Genomic DNA, 27,747 nt, shown 5'->3' on the forward strand with positions numbered 1-27,747 from the left:
CCACAATACAGGTTTGATAGGCTTTAGAAACTGCCACAAGAACATTGTGTTACCAAGAAAGGTTTTATTCTTTTTGCCAGTAGCTTTGTTAATTGCACAAAAAAAATCTTTTTGTTTTGCCATTTAAACATTTCCACACATCCTATTCTGAATGACGTTAATTAAAAACAAGGCAAAAAAATAAAAATTCACAACCTTAATTAACTATAGGATCTATCATCGAGGAAAAAAGAAACTGCTTTTCTTACAAGCTTTTCACAAGTGTCACATTTTTCTCTTTAAAAAGGAGGGAGTCAAAAAAAAGCAAATTGCTAAAACAGAAATCTTCATAAAAAGGAACTTTACAGAATTGTCAACAATATTAAGACAACATTGACTAGCCAGTTTTATTAGAGCATCTCTCAATCCACAGCTTCCCCCCCTTCCCTCCCCCAAATCTCAGGCCTAGGAACAGATTAAGATCCATGTTCAGAGGCTACAGACATAAATACAAGAATCCGAGTCAGACTGACACAAGCCAATCTCAAACGGCATCTGAAACAGTCCGGTTTTCACCATTTCCATCCCTTCTCCTCACTTCAGAGCTCTCTTGTCTCCTTTTGCTCCTCCCTGGCATTATCTGTGATTGTACAGCTGGCTGGGCAGCACCGCACCCTCCAGCCACTCTACATCCACCTACCTCGCCAGAAAGCTGCAGTCAGACTTTCCCAGGATAAATTACAGTGTTTAACTAGTCTGCACCCACCACTCCCACATAAATCTCCATTTTGAGAACTACAGTATTTCTGGAAAACAAAACCTGCAGCAGTGAGTTGTGGAGGGAGTGGTTCTCCCTCTCACAAATATGGTTCTTTGAATTCACTATGAAATACACTTCACAGGACTTGAGAGCTCCTTTTGTATTCTCACTCTATCCAGAAGCACCACAAAGTATAAAAGAGGGAGATCCTCCATTACCTTTGCTCAGACGCATTCACCTTCACTCTGACCCAAGAGACCTCCGCAGGAACAGGTCAGGGATGCTGCTGCACTGGCTCAGCACAGTTCTACTCTCAACTGGACTTGAGATAGTTCCTCCTTCTTCTTCCCAAAAGATTTCTTACACTCCAAAACCTGGGGTCTTATCTCCTGCCCCCAAAAACACAATTTCCGCCAGATGCCCTCAACACACAATTCATGTAAGTGATTTCTAACTGCGGCATGTTTAACCAAGGACTTCTGATGCTAATAGCTGAGTTCTTCTGGATGGGGGAAGCGCAACTGTGTCAAAAGCAGGCTAATGGCTGGTTATCCTGGGTAGTTGTATGTGCCTTTAATATGAGTATCTACATGCAGGATGACAGCTGCACTGCCAAAGAAACATGTATGTATAACTAGTATTGTTCACGTATACCACTAACAAACAGGCAAAGTGATGTCTAACAGATCTATTACTAGGCGATGTTCACCACAGGACATAATGCATAACACGGTATTAGCCCACAAATAATAGTGATCACAGGAGGTGAAATATTCAACAAAGTAACATTTACAGCATTAGGTGTTAGATGTCATGATTCATAACGAGTATCTGTTTCTTAATAAGGTGCCCCTGAACCATATGCACGTGCTGCACAAAGCAGGATTGGTAAGAAATCCTAACCCACAGGAACATTTTCCTACACAGCCATTAAGTTCCTAGAGAAATAAGATGGTGGGAGGGGCAGACCTCAAGGATTTAAAGGAACATAGTCTAATATGAATTTGATTTCTTTCCTTTCAGAATCCCAACCCAAGGGAGGAGATTGTACCACTGAGAAGTGATTTTGGCCAATAAAGTTTCTTACTGGCATTCTACTAACTCTCAAATCTAAAATGCCTCCTAAAAGGCTAATACTGAGAACAATTAAAAAAACCCAAACACGCTTTTTGCATTTTCAGAAAGACAGGCATCCTTTGGACTCTGGGTTGCTCTGCTATCAACACCGAGAGCACCTCTGCCTTGGCATCTGCAGTTCAAGTCCCACATTTCTAGACTAAAGGTCAGCAGTGGTCTTAGCTTCCTGTTTTATTTGCTAGTCTTTCTAGAAGTTGGTATGTGGCCACAAGCAGAGTCACGGGTACAGGGAAAAGTCTCATGCTGTGCTTGTGTTATACCCAGAGTAGTAACACTAAGAACATGTATGGAAAATCTGACATGTATAAAGATCACTAATCAGTACACAAAATATCCCTGTGAGGTAGGTAATCAGCATCCACCTTTAAAGATGGGCAAAGAGGCTAAGAGATACAATGACCATGCAAAGACCAGAGAGAGCGAGTGGAGAGGAGCTCAGGATCCTCAATCTCTTGGCTCTATGATCATTCCTCTTGCCCCTTTCAGGCATCACACTGCTTGTGGCACTGCAACAATCCAAGACACCTCTGTCTTATTAACTACAAGGATAAAAAAAAATAAAGCAAGAAGTAAAGCAACATAAGCTAAGGCCAGGAGCAAATAAAATATCCTTCCCTAAATAAAATATCTCTGGCCCAGTTTTAGGCTGTACGTTTCTCTTGCAGTTTTCTATGCAAACAGGTTGATCTCCAATGCTGTTTGTGGGATGGGCAGCTGTGATTAGCCTTTTAGGAGGCCCATTTACACTGGCATTCTCTCATTTTCAGTAAGGTTTGTGTTCCCTAAGCTATAGTTGTCTGTACAGGGGAAGACATGGATGCAATCTGTTCTTCTTAACAGTACAAGGAATTCCTCCATCAAGGTGCTGGGGAGGTGGGAGTTTAAAAAGAAACAGAATCGAGACAGTGTTGCATGCAACTCCATTACCTTCTGGAACTGCCATTCTCCTCCATGGGAGGTGCTTTGTTCTCTAACAGTGGCCGATTAACAGGAATGCTCCTCACCTTAGTTGGGACCAAGGACTTTAGTAATATTCACAGGTAGATGTCATGTATGTCACCTGTCCCCTTGATGCAGGGCGTCCAACACACGCATTATTTCACAGCAAAGGAGAAAAAGGATCGTTAGAAACAGCATCTTGGACAAGCATACAAAGAGGAAAATAAAAGCAGCCAAGCAGCAGATTTCTGGCAGAGTTGCCTCAGAGCTTCTGAACAAGCCGCCACTGTTCTGTTCCATGACTGTCAGTGCATGGCATGGATTTTTCTAATTAGACTGCAACAATCCGAGCCCCCTCCTCCCCCCTTTCTGCCACCAGGGGAAGGCTCACCGCAGCAGCTGCCTCCATAGCAGATCTCAAAGTCTGTGTATAAAAGGAAATGGAGAGACAGAGATGGACTGGTCCAGAGTTAAAACCCAGTATCATAATAATATTAATCAATAATCATAGTATTAACAGTAAGAACGGTGCAGCCTAGTGGATGTAGGCCCTGTACACTGCAGACATGTCGTTGTCTGATTGGTCCAATGCTTTTGCTCGTTTATACACCTAAAGAGAAATTAGAAAAGGATCAGTGCCTGCTCTTGTGTGAATCCTTTCCCTAGCAGAAAAATTACTTCGCTGACCGCTGTAAACCAGAGAACTGCATAATATGTCAAGTAATTACAGCAGTGCAGATCAGAACACACCAGATCTTGTTGAAGCCATCCGTTTACTGATGTGACATTCTAAGGGCTTCTACAATCAAAACAAGTCCAATTCCATCCTAGTCAAAATATACTTCAATTGCTGTTCCCTTGTCTTAGACATGATGTAATTCTTAGATTTTTGTCTCTTGTTGACAAACAGTCTATTGAAGAAACATTGAGTAACACATATCTGAACACTGAACAACTCTTACCTCGTTGGCAGCAGCTGCCATGGGAGTTGGGTGGTTGACAGAATCGCCCAGTGCAATAGCTAATCTAAGATCCTTCTGTATGTATTTCAGGTAGAAATCAGGTTTAAAGTTTCCTTGCAAGATATCTGTTGAGAAGAATGCATGCAAAAAAATAAGCATGACAAAAGTAAATCAAGCTGATACTACAAAGGCATGCAATTCAACACCAAACTTCCCTCTCCCATGCTGATCACCAGGAACACTGCTTTTAGCTCTTCTGTTTCTCTCCTATCTTCATCTCGTCACAGACAAAATCAGCTCAGATTTCTAAGCAGCTTGCCCTCTATTTCACTTATTACCCTGCCCCAGTGAAATCCTCACTGTGAACTCAAGTGCTAAGCAGGCTGTAGACAATGCAGAGCTTGGGATGTATTCTCAGAAGCCGTGGCTATGAAGGGGAAGGAATGGAACTCAGCTCTTCATTTCTAGAATGCTTAAAATACCCAGAATCCCAGGCTGATGAAGATGGAACAGTCATCTTCTCCTGTCTGCCATTATCTGAAATGCTGCTAGGTTGTGGCAAATGTCCTATAATAAAACAACGTAAGAGAACTTTACTTTGGCACTTCTGGTCCAGGAAGATGCTGGCAAGTTGTCCCTGATTGAGGATATCCAGAAGGGTCTGCTGGGACTGGCCAGTCACTTGAGCCAAAGTCAGTCCTTCTGCTATCGTTGCCATGAAGCTGCCTTGGACCATGTTCACAATCAGCATCATCTTGGCAGCGTTGCCTACTTCACCTGGGAGCAAGACATACCATTGGGCATTCCCCCAGAAGAGATACAGCAGCCTTGCTCCCCCATCCCACACAGTATTAGCACTACTAGACTTTTCATATCAAGCACTTGGCACCTCTCCCTTCCCCTGAAAGACTTCAGAAAACTTACCCATTTTCTAAGCACTCAAAGGAAGGGAGAAATCATAACAAAGTACGATTAAAAAAAAGCATCATAGATCCTCCAAAATGAGCCAGTATTAAAAAAAAGAAAACTATAGGCTGGAGGCTCTGAAGTTGGCCAAGTTCCAGAAGAGCAGGCCAGTTTCCCATACTGCCCAAGGAGACAAGAAACAGATGACACGTATGCCTCTCAGATTCCTTGCTGGAATTCACAGTCCTTGCATTGACTAAGAAACTGCTGACTAAGAAACTGCTGTCACACCCTTCGTGTTTCAATTACCTAGAAAAAAAGAGGTCTTCCCCATCGCTTGGAAACAGCTACTGCAGTCCTCATATAAACCCCTGTCACCAGCTGCCAGGATCACAAGCATCCCATCATTAGATAGCTGCTGATTTCCTGAGACCGGTGCTTCCAAAAAGCGACCACCCCGGGACACTATCACCTGGAAAAAGAGCATCTCTGGTTAGCTGTGCACGAACAGCATGCGTTGACGCTGAGTAGGCAGCACAGCAAGAACATTGTTTAGGGCATTCCTGTCCCTGAGGACAGAATTTTAAAGCTGAACAAATAGCTCAGACATACAAACAGGAGAGGAAAGCACTATCATGTGATGTGCTGCATCCTGTAAAGGGTACTCAAGACCAAAAGATGCCCTCACACTCCAGCAACACTTTCCCGCACCCATCACTACTGTGCGTGTTTTAAGCAGCTGAACTTACGTGCTTTTGCCATGGCACCCTGTAACGGTCAAGGAACCAGTGCTGAAGATGTACATGTGGTGTGGGAATCTCAGAAGACTGACTGTTATTATATTTTCCCCCTTTTCCCCAAAAGGAAAGGCCTTTGACAGATTTCTTCAGCCAGAGGTTTACTAATACATATGACTCCATCCTCCAAATTCATGTTACACACTACTGCATCACCAATATGTCTGCTTAAAACTTCACCCAAACTAGCTCCCCGTCCTTGTGCAACAACACAAACTGCCTTTAGGGCAGAGGATAACAATCAAGATGCCTAAGAGGAAATCAAAGATACCACATCAGAAATAATCAGAACACTTCTACAGAAATCCTCTCTATAATCATATTTCTACAGAATGAAACATGAAGGCATTCTTTTTCCCCCAACTAGAACATTTAAAGCAAGCAGACTATGCATTTTATCAATTTAAGGACAGTTATTAATCCAGACAGTGCTTTTTTCTCCAGTTTGCTACAGAATACCAGTCTGACTATAAATACTTCTTAAGGGATCAAAATTTGGCTGGCTGTTTGCACTGGTGCCAGCTAACAGCCCTGCCAAATCTACAGGTTTTGCTGTTATTTCCAGAGAACATTTCATCCAGCTTTGTTTGCTGGTCAAGATTTGACAGTTTATTTTGTCTTATTTGCCTGGGACTCAGGCATCTCCAAAAAGCAGCCAAAAAATCTTTAGAAACATCTTTATTATCAACAGCTTACCACCTGAAACAACAAAAAATGCAGTACTGCGGCTGAATCACAGACGTTAGAAGCTCAGTTCAATGCGATTACCTGGGCCAACTCTGTGACTGTATCTGCATCCACAGTGGACATATCCACGTAACACTTCCCTGGGCGAATCCCCTGCAACACTCCACTCGGACCAAGCACCAGCTGTGGGGAACAGGAGAGCGGTAAAGCAATAGGGTGTCTGCAAAGAAACTCCAATCCCGCAGGACAGCAGTTCGAGTTAGCCTGGCAATGCAGTAGCAGACTCATCAAGGGATATCAAAACCTACCCCCCCCTCCTGCCCCCCGGGGATTATTTTTTAAAAAGCATGATTTTTTTTATGGGATATTTATTTTTACATAGTTGCACTGCCCAGCATCTACAATGACCCAGGCTACCGTGGTTAGTAGGAATCAGAAATGGCATTCAGTGACTGTATCTTGGAATCTAGCTGGTGGAGGAAAAATAAGAGCTAATCCTTACATCCTTTGCTGCTTTTGGATCTGATACACAGGCAAAGGTGATGTCACAGGTGGACACAACTTCAGCGGGGGTTCTTCCCAGCCGTGCCCCCTCCTGGATGAACAAATCACACTGCAAAAGTCACAAATCCAAACATAAGAAAAACTAAGTACAGAGCAAATGGGTTCTCTAGCATTTTGCTGAAACAAACTGTTGCTGGACCCAACTCAAAAGGAGTCAGGCATATGAATTACATAGCAACTGGGTTGTCTTCTGTTGGTTTGTACACACACATACACAAGGGGCTCTTTTGCAGCTTTTCTGAAACCCCAAGTGAAGAACTTGAAAAGACAGACACAGAAAAAGAGAACATGTAGGTGAAATTATAAGAGACTGAATGTTAGGGATTTTGGAGGAGAGATGAGGGGAAAAAAAAAATCAGCAAGCAGACGTAGCAAAAGGTGTTACTGGACAGTAAACAAGAATATGCACAGCTGAGACTGACATGTTTTAGTGGGCTGCTGCTTCAAAATCTTAGCTCCTTCTTACCCTATCCCCTCATACCATCCATGTTTTCCAATTTAAAAAAAAATTAATAATCCCTTTTAACAAAGTAACCACAGCGCACCTGCCTTTGCTATTTCACAATATCATCCGAGTACCACATCTCCCCCAGCTACCTACTTTTCCTCCTCCACTACAAAGAATAACACCAACTAGAATATAAGTGTAATGCAATTTTCACTTTGAATACACCTATAAAACCCTTCTCATCCTGTCTTATGACACAGCAGGTTTTCAACAGAACCTTTGTTACCGCAACACGAACAGCACAATGGATGTGCAGGTGAAGCTGTGGTCAAGCAGCGCATCTTACCACACCACTCCAAGGATCAACTCCCCAGCACTTGGTCTTTTTGTCCAGCTCCATGACACAATGACTTGGCTATTTACATCAGCAGTATTACCAGAGGAACTTTACATTGTATTCCTCAACACATATACAAGGTTGTAATTTTTCTGGCAACTCTCTCATCTCATACAAAATGGCAATGGAGCAGGAACTGTTCACATAAGAGTGACCATACTAGGACAGACTATAGCTTCATCTAGTCAAAAGTGGCCACCAACAAGCACCTAGGAAATAATAATAGGACAAGGTGGCAAGCATGTACTTGTGTTTGTTTGGCATCCTCTCCCAGGCACCGACTGGTGACTCCAGGCCTCCCTCAGGTAGAGGTGGCAACTATGTGTTTGGAAAAGTTTAATTATCATCTGTAACTTAAGTACATGCCTACCTTCTCAGCAGTCCGGTTCCAGACAGTGACAGTGTGACCCATCTTCAGTAAGTTGGAGACAATGCCACTTCCCATCAGGCCAAGTCCCAGAAATCCTATCCTGAGGAGAAGATATAAACATCAATGCAACAGAAAGTAATTGGTGTCAGCCTCTCATGGTCTTAGAAATGAAGAAGAGCAAACCCTGGAGCATCACCAGCAAAAAAATCCCCAAACCAGGCACGTTCCGCTGTGGCCACAGCTAGAATGGGCAGATACTGAGCTTTAAAAGCAAGCTGGTATTTATTTTGCTTACCAAGCATCTCTAACAATTTCCTGAAGAAAGTCTTTAGTCCGCTTCAGAAGATTACCTAAATACTAAAGGTTGGGGTGATCTGGGGGCTTGTTTGTTTGGAGGGTTTTGTTTGTTTGAAATTTGTTTTATTAAAATTGCTGCTCTCGTGCTTTCTGTTGCCAGCCATTGCCTTATTGAAGATAAAGGGAACATTCAGAGATCAGCAGGTGCTTCTCTAATTAGTCTTCTGATTTTTAAACTGTCACATGTACAATGACTTGCTTATACTATTGAATGATACATTACAATCTTTATTTTAATAAAGCCCAGCAAGGATTACTGGCCTAAGCATCCCGCACAGACCAAAGACATATAGTTCCTGCTCCACAGCTGCGATTTTGGACAGACACAGAAAGAAAGGAAGTAATAGGCCAGTACCATGAGGTCACCATGAGCGACAATACAGTAGGTCCCAGATACCAGCTGCCTTCCCCCATGCCTCCCCGCCCCCTCAAAGCTGGCAAGAGTTTTGCTCCCCCCCCCCCCCCTTCAAGAAAAAGACAACACGCTAACAAGTTCCATCCCTACAGTTACCTGCAACTGGAATTTCTTTGCAGTCATTGCTGCAAGGATCCTTTGATACATCATGCAGCTAGCTTCATGCCAAAACCACAGTTCTAGTAGATTCTGAAGTTTCAATTACACATCTGATATAAGTTCACGACAAAATCTGCCTGACAATTCCCCAGTTATTTCTTCAGAATTAGCCACGCTACAGATGCCTTGCGGCTTTCACAAGCCACCAGTACTCTCCCAGCTAGCCGTGCTGCCTTTTGTTAGAGCAAACTAATTTAGACAGGACAGAGCAAGTCACTATAGGCTCCTTAAACAGCCCAACCAAGGTCCACCTATTTTCAAGTCTCTAAAACAGAGGAGATATTCTTTCTCTCCCAACCCACCTTCCTGAGAGACTGTTTTACCTGAACAGCTTCATTGTTATTTTGGTTCTCCTGGAGTTCAGTTGAGAACTGACATCCCATGAGAACGACCCCAACGGCAAACAGCAAGCTGTGGCCTGAACTCAATTTGAACAGAGCGGAAGTTACAGAGTGAAACAGGAAGCTCAAGTTAGGCTTCTCTCACTCTAGAAAGGAGAAGGGGGACGTTAGAACAAACCAGAAAGCTCACGTGCTACACAGCAAAGCCCTTGTGCTGGGAGAACACGCCTCCCTCTTCCTTGTCTTCTACATGCTCAGGAGAGCAATTAAACAACCCCAGTCAACTGCCAGGCACTACTGGAAAAAGATACCTTTTTATCTTTCTGCCTCATACAGCATTCAGAAATACTGCTGCTTAATGTTCTACAGTATGCCCTACAGGAAAAGGGCAACTGCAGAAAAGCCCTGAATTGCAAACGTATCCAGGCCAGACGTTATTCTGAATTTTCCTACCGTACAGCCCCTGTTTGTTTTCAGCTGCCTCCCTCCCTCCCTCCGCCCCAAATCAGAGTTGCACACAAGGACAGAGGAGATCTGTAGTTAAAGGGAAATGTTAGGTTTATTTATTCTCAGTGACAAGCTGGATAATGGCTGCATGTATGAGCTGGGAAGGAGAAAAAGGAAGGGAAATGGCTGAAGTGCGTTGGAGATCTTACTTTTTGTCTGTAGGCGTGATACTGCCATTGACTGCTGTGCTGTCTGCTGCCTGGATGGAGGTGGATCCTGTTTCCTGGGGAAGTGGGGGGGGGGGGGGGGGGGGGAAAAAAAATTTTAAAAAAATAGAGTGCACAGCTCTGGAGGAACTACAAGTCCTCATGACAATAAGGAAAATCCATCAAAACCAAGATTTGCCTTACCTCTTCACAAACCTTCAGCTTCTTTGTGATAGCTTGATAGCAGACAGCTGGCTGTATGGAGAAGACAAAGCATTCAGGGGAAGGACAGCGCCAATTTGCTCTGCTGAGCAAACAGACCATCACCTTGCTACGCTCACCCACCCACCACCATTCTCAAAGCAGGAAAACTCTCAGGCTTCCCTCAACAGAAAATAAAAACAAAAACCTATTGCAACATACTAAGCTCTTCCTTTCCCACCCTGCACCAGCAATTCAGCCTGTCTTCTGGCACAGGTACTGCAAACTCCTTTCTGTAGTTCATATGATGAGCTCCTCTAGAGGCAAGGATCCAGGGCATCCCTACTCTCACATTTGGCCCAAAGAAAACATCTCTACAGACTGCCATAGAGCACCTTGCCTCATATCTATGCTCAGTATGTCAATCTAACTGTGGAAGCAAAACCTTCTTGTTATTATAAGGCATGTGGCTTTCAACAAACATTAAGGTGAAGGCTGCTCCTTCCCATGCTGCTTATTGTGAGCTTGTCTAGATTAAAACTGTTAGCTGCTCTTAATCCTTTTGCCTCTGCCCAGATCATCAGCTAGATATAAAGCCTTTTTAATTTAATTTCATTTTTCCTTCTCCTCCTAATGTTTGCTGCTGAAGAAGCCTGCAAGGCTTCTGTCTCTCAGGAGATAAATTGGCTATATTTTACATGAAGCTTTTCTGGTCCTGGAAATTCTCCTGCCATATTCAGTTAACTGACCTGCTCATCCAGATGAAGGAACTGGTAGGACAACTGAAGACAATCAGACAACTGGGGTTTTAAACAGAAAAACAACTTTTCCTACCCCTCAGTGTTCAATCTACAAAATTTGCTACAACAGATCTGTCAAATTCTGGTGCTAGATAATCTTTAATTACTTAAACTATTCACTATACTCAATGCTAAATCATTCTAAACCTTAAGGTTAGGAAGTAACTGAACTATAAGATTTCACGTAAGAATCTAACTGCTGCTAGCCCCCAGAGAAGAGAATTACAGGGCTCTTTATGCATACTCCTTGTACTTAGTCCCAGTAAAGGGCAGGATGCCAAGCTAAAGAGATCAGCAGAATGATCCTGTCTGCCAAATGCTCACCTTCTCTGTCTGGCTCAGCAGGAAGTGATGAAAGTGTGGATCACTGTCCTTCACAGGCTACAAAGAGAAAAAGTACAGGCTCAGAAACATTCCCAGAGAGTCAGTGAGCAACCACAGCACAATTCCCTTGTTCTCCCAAGCTGCATGAGAACAATACCTTAAGGTGGAAAATACAAAATGTATCAGCTGTACAAAGCAGCCTGTTTCAATTAAGCAGTTTATATTGTGTTTCATTCTCAAAACCAAAGCCATTCAAGTCAAATTCCTTATTTTTGGACATCTGTAGGACATGTTTGGACATTCTTTGGAAAATCAAAAAAATCAGAGGCAAGACTAACATGGAAGGAAGAGATCTCATATTCTGCTTCTTCCTCTTCCCAAGGGAATGAGAACACTTATTTTCCAGCTTTCAAGGAACTCCTTACAATAGCATTCTGTGAACTGGCTGAAGATTACACCCAGCACTGCCACATGTTAGGCAAACCCGTTATAACAGCAACAAGGACTGTAGGCCCAGGTATCTTACCTCCCCGAGGAGCATCATATGCACTAGCCTATAGTCTTGCTGCTCTTACTGTGCTTTACTGATCACTTCTTTATGCAAAAAAATGAAAATTTTCCAAAAGCTGCTTGTGAGAGAAATCAAATGAAACCATCCCATACAATAGTATCCAGACAGGGAGAAACTATCCACATCATCACCTCCTCCAGTTCTGGGAAGCCAGTCCCAGAAATACTTTTGAAACAAGAAGTACAAAAATGAGTGCAGCAAGTTAAGTGTGAATCTGCAAATGGTTCCCCAAAGACCAAAAATCTCACTTCCCAGCATTGCTCTTAATTGCCCAGGATATTGTCTAGTTTTGTCACACTACAGAACGACAAAATGAGAGCATCCTACTTTGTTCATACAGGAAGAAGGGAAGATCTCGCTATTTTACAGCTCAGACAAAAGGTTCTAAATTTGCTTCCACAAACTCAGTTTCTCAATTGCATATGTTGTAAAGTTTCTCACCTCACTGACGCTTGGCGGCCATTTAAATCCAGCCACTGTTCCAGTCATCACTCTCTTCACTGTACTTGACTCTGGAATTGTGAGGTCCTGAGGAGACAGAAGGAGGATCAGAAAGAGCTTACAACCTGGCTCAGTGGCTGGCCATGGCACATTGACCATATGAGCGCGCGCACACACACAGAGTTTTGAAAAGCACTACAGATGCCTTCTGTTTCACATGCCTTTCCATGAAGAGTTCATATTTAAACACACAGTGTATTATCAACACAAGTGAGGTGAAGAAACCATGAACTGCCAGAGGAATTCAACCACAGTTATGGCTTCTGGAGAATCCATTCTTCAGATATAAGAGGACTCATTGCACTTGTGTAATGATGCAATGAGCAGAGAAGCAAATGAACACGCTTGATCCAGCATTTTCCTCTGATGGATGCAAAAAGCTAAACAAATGGGTAAAGAACTTCACCACAGTCAGAGGTCTGAACTCTTCTAATACTCCACTGTCATAAAAGAGCAGCCTGCTTGTTAACAGGAGAACCTTCAAAACATGAGGGTGATAGTCACATCTGCTCAAGTTTACAGAATCCATGAGACAGAAACTGATATGTGGACTGTCCCATTTGCTCAACAGGCCCTGATTTGTAATGTCATGATAGTACTTAACGCATCAGGGTTTTTTTACTGTTGAGCAGATTAAAATTTATCTTTCTTATTTCTCCAAAATATACAGGTTAAAATAGGTCTTTATGCTACGGTTCACAGACATACGCTATAGGCATACAGGTCTTTATGCTATGTGAAGAGAATGTGCAGGACTTCTGCATAGTATGTGTTATCTTCTTGAAATGAGGGTTCAAAAATGGAATCACATTATCTCTCCTCCAAAATTACTTCCTGAAATTGCACAATATACCTTAGTGTCCACACAGAACCACAAGAGCAGAGCATTGTAAGAGCAAGATTCCTGGAGGTAACCCAGATTGATGCAACTGCTTCATCATTTAGCAGGGACAATTTAGACATCAGTCTCCAGCCTGAAGTGTCATTTCAGTCTAGGGAGAGCCTTGCACACTAAAATTATCTCAGAGACCACGCTGGTGTTTCAACTGGTAAAGCATGGATGAAACCTGCCCTGATACCAATGAAGTCATGTTGGTCCTTTAAAAAATACTCACATAACCTTAAAAATGAGGGTATTTGAATGATCATGTATGCCTACAGAGCATTTCTAGATAAGAGCACACCTCAGCAACAACTGGATCCTTGAATTTTGTGCACCCTTATTACTTGGAAAGGCAGAATTGGGACTGTGATAGGGCAAAAACTTCCAAATCCCAACACTGCAGTAATTCAGGACAATGACATCAATGTTTTCTACCCCAGGGCTAAGAATTTGGGGAAATTACGAGAACCAGGCAAGAAGACGACAAGTTTTTAAAGATATTTCACAGGCTGAAAAATAGTATTAAGGCAGTACTATTATATTTTCATGGCAATTTCTTTAATTGTCAGTACATTACTTTCCAGAAGCTAAAAGGCGACTTTCCTACATTAGCCTGCTTATTTTCGTGGCCAGAATTTATCACATAGCTTGCCACATCTTCCTGATAAGCTGTTTAAAACCACTGCACTTGCAATTTGCCAATAAAATAAGTTCTAGCACCCCAATTAACTCAAAGCACTCTGATGCTAATACATGGAATGCTTAGGTTTTACTCTTTCAGCACGATCAGAATTCTCCCAGCTACTAGTTCTGATCAATTCTGGAATGAATCTAGCTCAAAGACACAAAAGCATTTTGCAAGTAGAAAAAAAAAAGGTCCCATGACTTATTGTAACAGAAATATGTGAAGATACAACATGCTCATAGAAAGACACTTTGAAAGGTGAAAGTATGTTGCCGGTAAAGTGTTTTCCTGCATCAGTCACATCACAAGTTCTGTAATTATTAGTAAGAGTTTACAAATATTCATCCATTCCTCTCCTCCTCCAACTCCCCCCCAAAAGGAGAAACTGATGGGCTCAGTTGTACAGTCTGATTTGACAAGAGCTAGCTCTAAAAAAAAAGCCAGCATTTCCTTCATAGCTAATATCTGAGATGATCAGCTTCATTTTACTACATCAAGAAAGAGTTTGCTGTTCAACCAGTGAAGGCCAATCCATTCACGGTTTTGGAGACCAAAGACTACCATTTTGATTTGCATCCTGAAGTGCACTGAAAGCAAAGACTGTGAAGCACGGCACGTGATCCCTTTGTGGCACAAACAAGCAGGCTGCCGCATGGTGGATCAGTTGAAGTCTCCCAGTGGTCTTCAAGTGTAGTCTCCGATGGAGCATTTGCGTTACAACAATCCACTGAAATAATTATCCATTTGGAAAAGGAAGATCCGGACCACGACAGTGAGTTCCACAATAAATAAAAAGGCTGGAACTCTAGATGAGGGTATACAAAGTATTGGTGGCTACTGTCACAACATGCAGAAATAACAGGGAAGTAATGGGGATAAAATAATAATGCTCCAAGGTTGGACCTTTATAATGGAGGATGGAAATATATCCTATAGCATAGAAGCGGAAATGAATACCATTAATTCTTCTGGTGGATTACCCAGGCTACAAGAGTTTCTTCTTTAAGTCCTAGCCCTTAAGAATACCCCACCCTCTGCAAGTACTGAGGGTGAAGTTGAATGACTACTAATCACTTAATCACACAAAGCAGATGAGATGGGAGAAGTCAGAAATCAGATGAAGACCCACATCTCTTCACTAATCCTTCCCACACAAACTGGACTTGAAGGATGGCAAGATGAAAGGTGGACTCTCGTGATACAGCTCTCAAAGATATGAACAGAGCCACTCAAAATAACTAACTGGTAAAAAATTACAGGAAGAGTCAACAATATGCTTGCCAAAGGTATCAGGCAGCCAAATGATCTAGAAGTAGTAACATGAAACAGCTTAAAAAAACTTGATACTGAACTGACTCTTCCTGCTGGCCTGTTAGTCAAGGTGCCAGTCAACCCTAGAGTCCATCTCCAAAGTCCACAGGGGACTGGCGGACATGCACAACACAAACCTTCTCATCCTTGGGTGGACGCCCCCGCTTTCGGGGGCTCTGATCCTGGGCTCTTTTCAAAGGTGATTTTGATCCTCTCTCTGACGATACAGAAGAGACCCTCTTTTTTCCTTCCCCTGTGCCCTTCTTCAACTTCCCTTCAGACAAACTGGCTTTGCGTTTCTCTTCACCAGCAGATTGCTTGCCTCTTTCTTCACTGGAATTACGTCGATTCTTCTCTTCATTGGAGTTATGGGAAGATGCCTGAGAGATTACAGAATAGAAGATGGTAAGGAAAGAAGAGAAGAGCTGGAATGATTTTCATGCAAAACCAAGGATGTGAAGGACCCTGTGCTGATCACTACCAAGCAAAATAACAGCACAGTAACTTGAAAACTAGGTATTTGTTAGCCCTTTGAAGTCAGTGAGTGAACTTCCTGGTTAGTTCTCCTGCAAAAACACATCAGTTTAAGTAAGCAAGTAACAGAACAGACCACTTCAAGACTTTCTGGGAGTGTGTGCACGTATATGCACTTCCAATATACTAAAGACAAGACTAGCAGATATCAAATTCTAGCCCAAGACTTAAGACTGGTTTAGCAAATCACCATAAGCAGATCGAATAGCCTCTCCAGTTTCTCCATCAGTTTAACAACACTTTTTCCCACCAAACAAGATTGAATGGGGAAGAAGAGAGGATAGAGGGGGGAAAAAAAAAAACAAACAACAAAGGAATGAAAACGAATTCCCCCCTCAACTTGCCAGAGGCAACAAACTCCTTTCACATAAAAATGCAAGTGACCATCATTCATGCCAAGACTTGTTTTGGTGCGCACAGTAAAAAAGAACCCACTCACCTGGTCCTTGCCTTTGGTTTTTCTAAGAAACTCCTCTACAGCATCCACAGCTTGCTGGAAGCGCTTACCCTTGTTAATCTTTATCATTTCCTCTTTGTGAGGGTGATAAGGCTTCAGCTGCTCCACTTTGATCCAGGCACTAGAAACAAACAAACAAACAAACAAAAAGTTAGTTAGTTAGTTGTATTCTCCAAACAGTAGCTTTCTCAACCATCCCACTTTTAGAAACACACAGATATACTTTTTTTTTTCTCCAGAGCAACTGATGATAGCAGCCTAAACTCATTTGCTTTCTACAACCTAGGGCTAAGATTTCTGCATTCACTGAGAACTTAGTTCTGGTACTTTTACTTGGTTTCCCTCTCAAGTTTTATATCCTCTCATGCTTTGCTCTAAGCATTTTTCATACTCTCTATCAGCAAGACACCTTGTGGATGTGATCATAGATACTTGTTTAGAACAAAGACGGTCTAGTAACTGCTCTTGTAACACCAAGAGGAACACCCACAATCACATGCCTCCACATAAGGTAGCCATTAATATGAATCTGCTTGAGAGGCTGTTGAAAGTGAAGGCCACATAACAATTCTAAGCCATCAATCCCTTGTTCAAACATACTGTGCACACACAAGTGTCTGCAAAACCTGGAGAAAAAAAACCAAAATTACGTATCTCACAATAGAGCTGACCACAAATAAAGTGAGCAAAAATGCCACAGTTCATTGCTGAACATATTTCTGATGTACGTTGATATTCTGCATAAAAACAACATTTAACTTTCAAGGAAGAAGAACTGTGTTCTTCTCTGTTGATATTTTAAGATAAACTGGTACAGTAGCAGAGTATTAACCTGACAGTAGTCCTATGAGGACACTCAAAATGTTTCCCTGTTTCCACTGCTGATAAATAGGACTTGACATTTTCCAAATGGTTAAGTGGTCAAGTACAGGGTGACAACTGCACTTTCCTTCAGGGTGACAAGCTCTTCTTCTACCACTCCTTCACTGTGGCTTAGGGGAATGCCTTTGTTTTCAACATTCCTTGTGGCTCTCACAGAGATTAGACTACGTTCCTCTCCCCCCAAATTCAAGCCCAGGCTTATCAGCCAAACTTACAAAGCTATTTCCATCTTACTGAAAACAGACCTGTATAAGCTTTACAAAAGCTCTTCCTGAGCTAGGATGGCCAACAGTGCTTCTTAGCATACAGTAGCCCAGCACACAGTAAAAACCAGTCAAAATGATCTTCTCTGGTCCCAAAACATCTCTATGTTACAAACATTGACTAGCCATGATTATAGGTTTTGAATATTCTCCAGTGCAATCCAGTTCCTGCAAGCAGATGAAGCGGTTTAATGGCTGCCTTTTCAGACACGTCATACAGCTAAACTGAACATAAGGTGAAAATAATAATTATTATTAATAATAATAATAATAACGATGCTTTGCTGGATCTTGCTTATCCTCTCTTCACAAAGTAGTAAAGCCCAGTAAACTCTTTAAAACTTCATGGAGATCTTTCTCTTCACCGGCATTAGCCATTATTTGTAGTCAGTAATCAACTTGCTTAAGGTAGACCGAAACTTTTTGCATTGCATTTAGAGAGATGAAGCTTCCTGCTAGAACTGACTGTAAAAAACGTGAGCATCCTTTCCACACTGCCAGTACAGCCTCCATCATGATTCCACCATAGCCTGGAAGCAGAACCTAGTACTCTTTTACACACAAAGCTGAATCCTTTTGCTTAGTTTGCATAATAACTAACAACATAATATAATGAGTCAAGTCATTCCTTTCAGACTAGACCCTGCTGTCCAGCAGCTGTTCAGAGAATCCCTCCTAGCTGCTCAGACATTATAGTGAAACATATCTTAAAATTCTCTTACACTGTAAAGCTCTTCTGTGTGGCACTCAGTGCCAAAGAAAGGATCTCTAGGTACGAGACAATATTACCTCATGAGAAGCCCTTCCATTATGTATATAGAGAAAACAAATTTTTGGAGTATGTTATAATAAAGTATGTTAAACATTGCTGCCAGATTTGAACTTCTAAATAAAAATAACTTTTTTTTCCGCATCAAGGCATTCTCTTAGGTTTCTGCACATCCTATCCCTCCTCACCACACACGTTCATTAGGTTCCTTTCTCGTTACTTTTCCTTTGGTAAGGAGAAAGTCTGAAGCACAAAGCTTTGTGGCTCCTGGCTTCAAAGATGTATCTTGGCACTTGTGATCCCCCAGGACAAAGAGCTAGAGATCTCAAAGACAAACTAATAAGTGAAAATACAGTCTTAAATGCTGCCTCAGGGTATAAAATATAAAATAAAATATAAAACAAATTGGTCTTTTCCTTTCCAGTTTATTCTTTGTGTGTCACCTACTTGGACAACCTTCTATAAGATACAAACATGTCTTTTGACACCACGTGTCCATAAAGCATTTGTATGCAATGTTTCAAACACTTGAAAATGAAAGAACTTTCCACCAAACAAAACCATTCAAGTTTATACACAAGATCTCTCTCTGTTAAGCAGTAACCTCAAAGCCAATGAAGGCCAATATTTAGATAAGAGGTCTCTAGGATGTAACATATAAAAGGAACTACTCTTTCTCTCCTGACTCAGCAATTAATTAATGCCTTAGAAAAGCATTAATGACATTACTGAAGATGTCATATTTAAGATGAAATTGTATTCATACTGCTGTACAGAGTCAGCTGGTATTTGTAAAGAATGGGCTAAATGGAAAGTGAAGAGATGTAAAAAAGACAAGTAATGGGTTTCTCTGCTCATTTCTCTATATCCTTCCTCATCCTCCAAAAGACCATTCTTATAAAACTATTACTCATGTAAAATCCATGTCAAATTCATGAACTATAATAAAAAATTAGAATGCTTGTAAAGCAGAGGCAAGTACAAATGTGACCTGGAGCTGGACGGAAAGCAGTGGCACAGAAGAAATGCAACCAGATATCAGATTCAAATCCATGATACGAGCTTAGCACAGGCAAGGAGACCTCAGACCCCCCAACTTTCTAGCCACTCTCTTCCAGTCTAAAGATATCTATTCCTAACGATAAATTGGAGAAATGAAAGCAGAGGAATAGCCACAAATACTCACTTTACAGTTAGGGATGGAAAACAGTGGCACTGTATCTCCAAATTTCTATTACTTACTACAGTCAGGAGAAAAAAAATTCATAAAGTTTTACACTGTAGCAGTTTAGATGCCCACACTAAATGCTAACACATCCAATTTTGAAAGTCAAAAGAAAACTGCTTGGTTATTTACAAGCCCAGTGTGTGTCAGCACACAACAGAAATCAAGATGGGTTTCCTGCTGCTAAAAGGGATGCCCCAATATTCATCAGTAAAATAACTCAAATGGCTGAACTCTGGAATTTGAAATGTAAACTACTTAATGGAAAAAAAAGTACAAAAATGACCACACTAAATGAGAATAAATGTCCACACAGCTAAAAGGAAGGCATACTTAGCAAAAGAAAACAAGCAGCAGGGCAATACTGAAAGAAATTCTAAGTATTAGATTTTTCAAGTTTGTGCAATTAAAAAAAGTTTTAGACTACATCCAAAGATAACAGTTAGAGGTAGAAAAGTTTTGACTGTAGTAATTTTCAGCTACGACACCCTGCCTGCAGAGATGTCTAACAACATTCCAGCTGGCTCTGCGATACAGCAGTCTGGCTACAGCAACATAGAGCTCTGCATGGGATAATTTGCCTAACTGAGAAAGACCAGCAGTGTAAGCTAACCCCCTCTGTCAGCTTAGTTATACCCTCCGGCTCCTCAGACTGCCAAAAAGTACCACGTCCAACAACTGGCAAACTTTAAGTGAGTGTTTTCTGATGTCAGGACCTGAAAAAACATTTTAGAAAGACTACATCCAACAATTTCTCTCTCCTTGAAAACCAGGGAGAACAGTGGCAGAAGAGGGTAAGTGTTTGCATCAAACAGGATGTGGAGGATGGGAAGGCAATGGATGCTGTGCTAAAAATCACTGTGCCTGATTGAAATAGGCTGCAGATTATACTACTTATCTCAGATTGCAAGCTCCCTCCAATTTTTCCTTAACGTATCAAGACAGGAAGTGCCCCTTGACCCCATCACATTTAGTGAGACTATTTAGTTTTGTACTGATGCTTCAGAAAGGTGCTACAAGTAAGAATGGATTGCTCCAGCTTCCTATTAAGACTTTGATACACATGCCTTGCAAGACCATTTGGCTGTTACAGAATATCTAAGGGGGGAGGAAGGTGGGATGTGAGGTGCATGTGTGTGTTTGTACACACATCTCTGATGACTGCAGGACTCTCCCTAGTACTTCTATGAAACACAGCAGAACAATACCTTCAAAACAATGATTTTTTTAGTTTTGACAATGTCATAATGAATTCCCAAGCAGGCCATGAAACCTAAGAATATTTTGAACTGGATGAAGCACACCAAGAAAGAATCATAGGCTATGGGCCTGCCAATCTATTAGTTCTAAATACTAAAAGCAATAGATGCACATATACGGCAATGTGTAAGTTCTCACACTGCAGTACCTGACTACCGGAATGATCTACAAAAATTTCCTGTAACGAGACCGTAGCTTAGGAAACGAAAGGGGATCTTAAAAACTATCTGAAAAGCACAGTTAGAAAAACAGGTAAGAGGTCAATGTTCCACTGCTATTTAGAAAGACTAAATTAAAATTGTCGTTTATACTCCCATCATTGGATGTTGTTACATGCTTGCCAGGTCTTTGGGCAGGAATCAACTCTTCTCGATTTTAGATGAAATATCCTTTTAATGTGACTTACTCTGAGAAGAGACACTCAGAAAAAGAACTTCTAGGCAGACTAGAAAAATCTCCTTATCAATTTGGAGAACAAGTTAATAAGAGACATTACATGAGTACATGCATCACAATTAAGGTAATCACTTAGGACAAGGGTGTTATATTACTACTATGAACATCAAGGTGGCTTTCATTGTGGTAAAGGTGTACTTCACAGTTTAAACAAATAGGCAAATTCTTCTTCCATGGGTAGAGAATCTTTACCTTCCAGAAAACCTATTACTTTGAAAGTGACAGAAGAAACTAACTCCACCAACACAATAAACATAAGGAGCACAGAAGCTCAGTATAAACTCTATCGAAAGCCAAGTCTTAGAGCACAGTCTGAATGCACTTTTATGTCTTCAGCCAAAACTACTCACAGCCTTCTACTTAATGTATTTCCTTAGTCACTACAGCATTGTACTGGGCCACTAAGTATTAGTATTCAATTAACAGCACAGAAGAAAATGCATTTTTCTTTACCTGTATCCTGAACTATTCAGGATTTCACAAATAACAAAAACCTATTTATACACTACACCAAAACCACTTCCAAACTCATCAGTATGTTTTTATTCACCCATCCACTCTGCTCAGATGCATGCATACCAGTTCTTACTTCTAAGCAGCTTTCTCCTTAATCTTTGCTATGACAAACTGGAGCCGCATAAGTAAGGAGGAAACAATTTTTACCTGGCCTGATCAGTGGCATTTCTGGCCACAGCAGTCACCTAGGAATCCTCAGAAAAAAAAAAGTAAGACTATGAAGTCTGAGATTGCCTACCCATCGACAAACCAGCTGGCAACCACCCTCAGACATTTGTGAGAGGGATTCTACCCAGCAAGTAGCATCACCTTCAACTTACATACACTGGACAACAGGCAAATAGCTTTATATCCAGATCCTCACCTGTTAAACCTTGACAGAGCAAGGCAATAATAGAACAGCTATAAAAAAGGATCAGTGGTATCGTAATGTCGCCTCGCAAACTTGAAAGTGGCAGAAAGAGCGAAGTGCTAGAAAACAGAAGCAACGTGCACTAGCATATCAGTATGAGTAAGTGTACTCATCACACCACGGACGACAGTCAGTGATGGAGCTTTGCATCCTCCTATTCATCACGCTGCTCATTATGTAGTGACATTTTGTCAGTTACATATTTCCACTTACTGTTTGTGCACACCTAGAAAAAATATTTGCAAAACACATTAGTTTACTTGTACAAAATAAGTAACGGGATTTTCTTTTCATGCTCACATTTTAAGTGAAATAATTTAAATTTTTCCTGATCTGGTTCCTTGATTATGCTCAAAGATAAGATTTTTCTCAAGCAGCACACTGGTTAGAATGGCACAGTTCTAACCAGTACACTCTTAAAGTTCCAAGTCAGGACAGAACAGGCACACAAGCTTCTCTCTCTTCTGTCTATTATTTTAAAAGAAGAACAAAGGGGACAGTATTTATTTCTATTTAATGTTCAGGTAGGGTATATGCCAGTCAAAGCAAAAAAATTTCTAAACCATGATTATCTAGCAGGAAATTATTAAATTTCACAAGCTGGAGATGGAGGGGAGGTGGAGACACGACAACGACCACGCTACCTTACTGTGCCGGACGACTGGCTTTTCACTAGCCAGAGCTCTAGAATCACGTAATAAATCCCGATTATTTTGCAGCTCTGAACTCTTAATTTGCAATCATGCTGCTAATCTCAGCTACAGTACTCCAGACATATGACCACTTTTTCCAAACTTGTCTTAATATAAAACATCTCTGTATTTGATTCAATAATGTGAAATACAAGAATCAACAACAAACAATCAGGACAGAAATCGTCAATCTTCTCAACTTTTAGAACTTGATTAGCTCAAATAACCATGTTTAACACCACCACCACCACCAACCACTCTCTGCCCTCAAATCAACTTTCACCTGCCTTACATTACTAGAGATCCAACAAACGTTCCTATTTGTATGCAGCATTCACTTCTACTCCATCAAATTCAGACCTCAGGTCTAAATCAGGAAAATGATGTTTAAGTTTTGAGCAAAAATAATTCAGCAGTCGAAAATAATTTCCTTAAGAAATATCCACTAAATGGTCTCAGTTCCTGTTACCTTTTTTCCAAAAAGTAAAGGGTTATCTAGTCTTCTGCAGATATTTGTAGTTTTCTCCCTTATTGCATGACTTATGCAAAATAGCAGACAATAAAAGGAAAAACTGAAAAAACATCAAAATAATTTTCAGTTTCATGAAATACTCAAGTTCTTAGGTTTTGGGTTTTTTTTCTTTTCTCCAGTTTGTAAGTATCTAAGTCTAAGACAACTATGATTTTGTACACCTGTTTAGAATGAATAAATTCTGCCTTGCAAAAGGTAGTCTACAACAGTTTTGGCTTTCCTATACTGTAAAGTCCTCCCAAAGCACAGCAAGAATGTTTTCAGTCACCAGGTATGACAGTATATTCTTTTACAAATGTCAAGTATGTAGCTGTTTTATTCTTCTGGCAGAAAAACAAATGCCTACTCTTAGCTGTACCTTTCTCATAAATGGTTACATGCCAAGTCTAACCCAGTCACATCGCATCTACTCCCCTAAAAATGGCAAGCTACCAAGAACTTTCCTTCACAGCGGCAACTAAAATCCTAACGTGATTGAGCATGTAAGTCTTTACAGTCTTCATACATCCATATGAACTGCTATAGCATGCAATAATAGTTGAATTTCTTTGTGTGTAGATCAAAGACAATCCTTCACAAAGCTACACTGCACTGCATTAAGTATTTTCTTCCACGAAAAATCCCTAGTATATGGCACAGTATTTTCACCAGATGAAAACAAGCAGGTACATACTGATCTTCTGTTCCAAAAAACTTCACAAAGAAGCACTTTTTTCCACGAGGTTTCTTCAGATCTTTAGGTGGATTAACAATCTGAAGGTGATTAGAAGTGAAAGTTAAAAAGCACATAATGAAAATTTATACTCTGTGATTTTACTGTCATGTGTTACAGCTATTATTTTTTTTTTAATCTGACTAGGAAGAGAACTTGAATCTGTTGTAACAAGTAAAGATGTAACCCGTGTATTTCCTTAGATATGGGTATGCTGCAGCAGAGTGAAAAAGTACCCAAACTCCACTATACATCACTACACTCTTAGTGAGGTTTTCTTCTCCCTATCCCCAACAGATAAGCTAGCGATCTTATTTAAAATTTAGAAAGCCAAATGGCATTAATGAAAGTTTGTAAATTTTAAAAGATACCTAAGTGGAACATTTAAAAGCTTTGTCTTTACTCCCAGAATCAATTGCATATAAAGTTTAAAATATTAGTAAAGAGAAAAGCTGTCATTCAGTTACACAGGTGACATCTGAAAGACTGTAGGGGAGCCTGGACTTAACTTGATCCAATAACCAAATATTTATGGTTGTCAGCCATGTTGACAACACTTTTCCCTGCCACACTGTTATCTCAGCATGCTTAGTCCTCATACCTATACCAAAAATAAAAACAAAGTTCTTCCAGAGAAGCAGAAATAATAAAAATGGCACATGTAATTCAATTTATTTTTTTTAATCTTTTTGGCCTTTCATTGGAAAAAAACCCCAACCAAACCAGAAGAGAAAGTTTAACTACTCCCTACCCCCAGAATTATTACTCAAAAACATAGGTCTAAAACAGAATCTTGAGCAGCCAGGCTCTTTAATTCTATTATTTAACACAGTGCATTTAACCAATTTACTACGGGAGGAAAGAAACCTGTCTTGTAGAAAGTGATAGGGATTAAATAACTAAATTTGGGAAACCCAGTCAGTTCAGGAGATGGATGAACTGCTCTCTGTTGCTTTTCACTCCATCTGAACTAACAGTTGCTAGTGAAAGGCTGAACTTCTAGATCAAATAAAGCCCTAAACTGATTCACAGTTTACATTTGTGGGGTATGTATTTTAAAAAACTCCAAAACATAACAACAAACAAACCAATATTAATCTTCAACTGAAATGCTTTCAGGCAAAGCTTTCTCTGTGCAGAAGGAAAAAGCAAAACATAAAACCCCAAAAAACTAAGAAAGCAACAATAAATTGAAAAAATAAAATAAAAATAATAGAAAAAAAACAACCAAACCTCACCTTTCCTGGCCATGGAGGATACCGGCCCAGCTTCCCCCTAGAGAAAAAAGAAAATATTAGGCACAAAAGAAAAAAACAACTATCCCATGTCTACCTTTTTGCATTATGTCATTTTTCATATTAAGAGAGTTACAACCTATAGTCAAAACCTACCGTGAAAGGTAAGACACCCAGTTGACACACAAGCATTATATTGTTAGATTCCTGCACCTATACTAAGCCTCTAACAGTCTGCATGAATTCACCCAACTATCAGAATTTAAGTGAACAGCAGCAGCATAGCTACTGCCTGGAAGATACAGTGCTATAGTACTTACTACTCTTGTAAAACTTGATATTTCCTCACAAGGAACTGAAAAAAGTATTGATGCCGGCAAACCAAAGTTCAGGTTGGTAACTTATACCCATCCGGACAGAACAGTCTAGTGACTAGAGCAGCCACCAATTTCCAGCTCAGAGAGCTGAGGTTCTCAGAAGTTCTCAAAGAAAAGCATTAATGGCAGGATCCCCTGAACAGGTGTTCCATTATCACTTTCTTCAGGTGCTCATCACCACAGTAAGATGTGCTAAAGATATAAAAGAACCATAAGAAAAGGCAGATAAGTTTATTTCCTACACTTGCAAATGTTTCCATTATGAAAACTAGACAAAACTATTTCTTCACAGAGGAGGAAGCGACATTAGCCCTCAGCATGGTGGCTTTATCATTATCTTGCCCTTGTCACTTACTCAGGCTGCAGTCCTCTCACAAAACCTTATCAGTCATTGTCTTGCAAGAGACTGGCAAAGAACCTGTGGAGCCCACCAGCTCCTGAACCAAAAATTCTCAGCAAGCAACACCACAGCCCCCCCAAGATGGCAACGCTACACAAACAATTCCGTAGCGATGGTCAGGCAGGAACACTGCCAAGAGCTGTAACCATGTCTTATATTCAATGCTTCCATTCTTGTACTGAACAAGACATTCATCAAAGCCTTTCATACGTTACTATCTTATTGTTACAGTTCTTCTGTGATTGCTCTAGGGATAGTACCTGTCTAGGTTGTCATACACAAAACTAAAGCAGGATAATCTGCATTCCAACACTGAGAGCAGTGCATTCCCCAAATCCTCATTTGAAAAAAAAAAAAAAATTGCTAAAAGGAACCAATCTTTACTTACTTTGCTATATAAATTAGACAACTTCACAGCACTGTCAATTTTTCGGATGAGAAACTGTAGTTGTCACAGCCTGGAGCATGCGCTTCTTTTTATCTGGGATATAAATATAAATGCTTGCACTTGCGTGTTGGGGATTAGCTATTTCTTGCAAGACCTAGCAGGACACTCTAGCCTATCAAGTACAGTAGAGCCTATGCACTTAAAAATCAGCACTTACAGGGCTTGATGCAATCCCCTCAGTTCTCCTGATCAGGAAATACAAAATCACAGCTATTTAAAGGTAAAACTGGAGCGACAAGGGGAAATGGCTTCTGCGAACTTCAACAGGGACATCCTTAACTGCAAAAAACCCACTGTTTTCCCAGACTGTTGTGTTGCTTCATTAAAACACTGCCAAGAAATGGTATCGTTGCTCTCCCTAAACACCTACTAACTTATTACGTCCCTTCTCACCTCCCTCGGGAGGAGACGGTATTTCCAACCGAGCCCCGCAACGATTGCCCCTCTGTCCCGCTCCCCTCACCCCCCTCCATCTTACACAGGTTCTTTTACGCGCCGCCTCCCGTTAGCCTCCGGTGCCGGCCCGCCTAAGAGCCAAGCCTGCCTCCCCTCGGCCTGCTCCAGCCCAGTCCCGCGGCCCTAGATCGCCTCCCGCCGCCGCCCCCCGCCCCTCCTCCCAACGCCCCCGAGGGACGGCGGCGGCGAAACCCACCGCCCGGGCCGCGGCCCCGCGGCCGCCAGCCCTGCCAAGCCCCTCCCTCCCCGCAGCCGCACCCTGGAGTCCCCCGCAGCTGCGGGGTGACAGCGCTCGGCTCGGCCCGTCTCAGCTCCCGCCGCGCCGCGCTGCGCTCCCCCGGGCCGGGCACAGCCCCGCCGCCGCCCCGCCTGCACCTCCGCTGCCACAGGCGGAGCCTCAGCCTCGTTCCGCAAGAGGTGTCTGCCCCGCCGTCCACTGCCGCCCGCCCGTCGCCCGCCGCCTCGCTCTGCTCTGCCCCGCCACCGCCCGGCCTGCCCCGCCACTCACCACACCAGGTCTCCGAGCCTCAGACTTACGGCCGCCATCTTACCGACAGAACCACCAGCCGCACCGCGCAAGGCCTGCCGGGACAGGACGGCACCCGCCGCGGGGGGGGGGGAGGGACAGCGGGGATTGGACAGCCCCCGTCACGTGGGCGGGCGGACTGTCACCGGCCGCTCCCTCGAGGCATGACTGCGGCTGCGGCGCCGATTGGACGTGCGGTGTCCTGATGACGTCGGGCTCGCGCGGGGCGGAGGCCGGCCCGGGGCGGCAGAGCGGGGCCTACCCCTACCCTTACCCCTGCCCACCAGTGGCTCAGGAGGAGCCGTCAAGCAGGAGAACTTTGTGCTGAGCACATCGGGGTAAGTGGTCGTGGCGGTCAGTGGCTGCTGCTCTGCCAGACCGCTCCAGTGGGGGAGCGGGGGTGTTTGTGCCAGGGGTTTCCCTCAGTAGCGAAGGGCGCTGATCCCTG

At 42.0% G+C, this 27,747-nt stretch overlaps 1 protein-coding gene across 9 annotated transcripts; it reads right to left on the reverse strand.

Annotated features, from left to right (window-relative positions):
• Window positions 1-44: 44 nt before the first annotated feature.
• On the reverse strand, window positions 45-27,405 carry GLYR1 (glyoxylate reductase 1 homolog). Of its 9 annotated transcripts, XM_054842469.1 has the most exons (18): window positions 27,282-27,395; window positions 26,258-26,350; window positions 25,413-25,661; window positions 25,096-25,132; window positions 23,819-23,898; window positions 16,121-16,259; window positions 15,285-15,527; window positions 12,209-12,295; window positions 11,197-11,253; window positions 10,076-10,126; window positions 9,875-9,948; window positions 7,947-8,046; window positions 6,670-6,780; window positions 6,249-6,350; window positions 4,993-5,155; window positions 4,375-4,554; window positions 3,778-3,902; window positions 45-3,425 (listed from the first exon to the last, which is right to left on the reverse strand). In XM_054842469.1, exons 6-18 carry the CDS (start codon window positions 16,205-16,207, stop codon window positions 3,351-3,353), a joined length of 1,455 nt encoding a protein of 484 aa, XP_054698444.1. In that variant the 5' UTR covers window positions 16,208-16,259; window positions 23,819-23,898; window positions 25,096-25,132; window positions 25,413-25,661; window positions 26,258-26,350; window positions 27,282-27,395; the 3' UTR covers window positions 45-3,350. The 9 variants fall into 9 exon arrangements, with proteins under 9 accessions (XP_054698444.1, XP_054698443.1, XP_054698441.1 ...); XM_054842468.1 differs by lacking the exon at window positions 25,413-25,661; XM_054842466.1 differs by lacking the exons at window positions 25,413-25,661; window positions 26,258-26,350 and having other exon boundaries at window positions 6,670-6,762; window positions 27,282-27,405.
• Window positions 27,406-27,747: the final 342 nt, after the last annotated feature.

Source organism: Grus americana, chromosome 15 (genome assembly GCF_028858705.1).
Source record: "Grus americana isolate bGruAme1 chromosome 15, bGruAme1.mat, whole genome shotgun sequence".
Lineage (NCBI taxonomy): Eukaryota > Metazoa > Chordata > Aves > Gruiformes > Gruidae > Grus > Grus americana.

Coding starts and splice junctions, on each gene's coding strand:
- GLYR1 (XM_054842463.1), bottom strand. CDS start 27,319: ATGGCGGCCGTAAGTCTGAGGCTCGGAGACCTGGTGTG. Junction 10,127..11,196: donor TGCTGAGCCAGACAGAGAAG/GTGAGCATTTGG, acceptor TTCTCCATACAG/CCAGCTGTCTGCTATCAAGC. Junction 3,426..3,777: donor TGGCAGCTGCTGCCAACGAG/GTAAGAGTTGTT, acceptor ATTTCTCTTTAG/GTGTATAAACGAGCAAAAGC.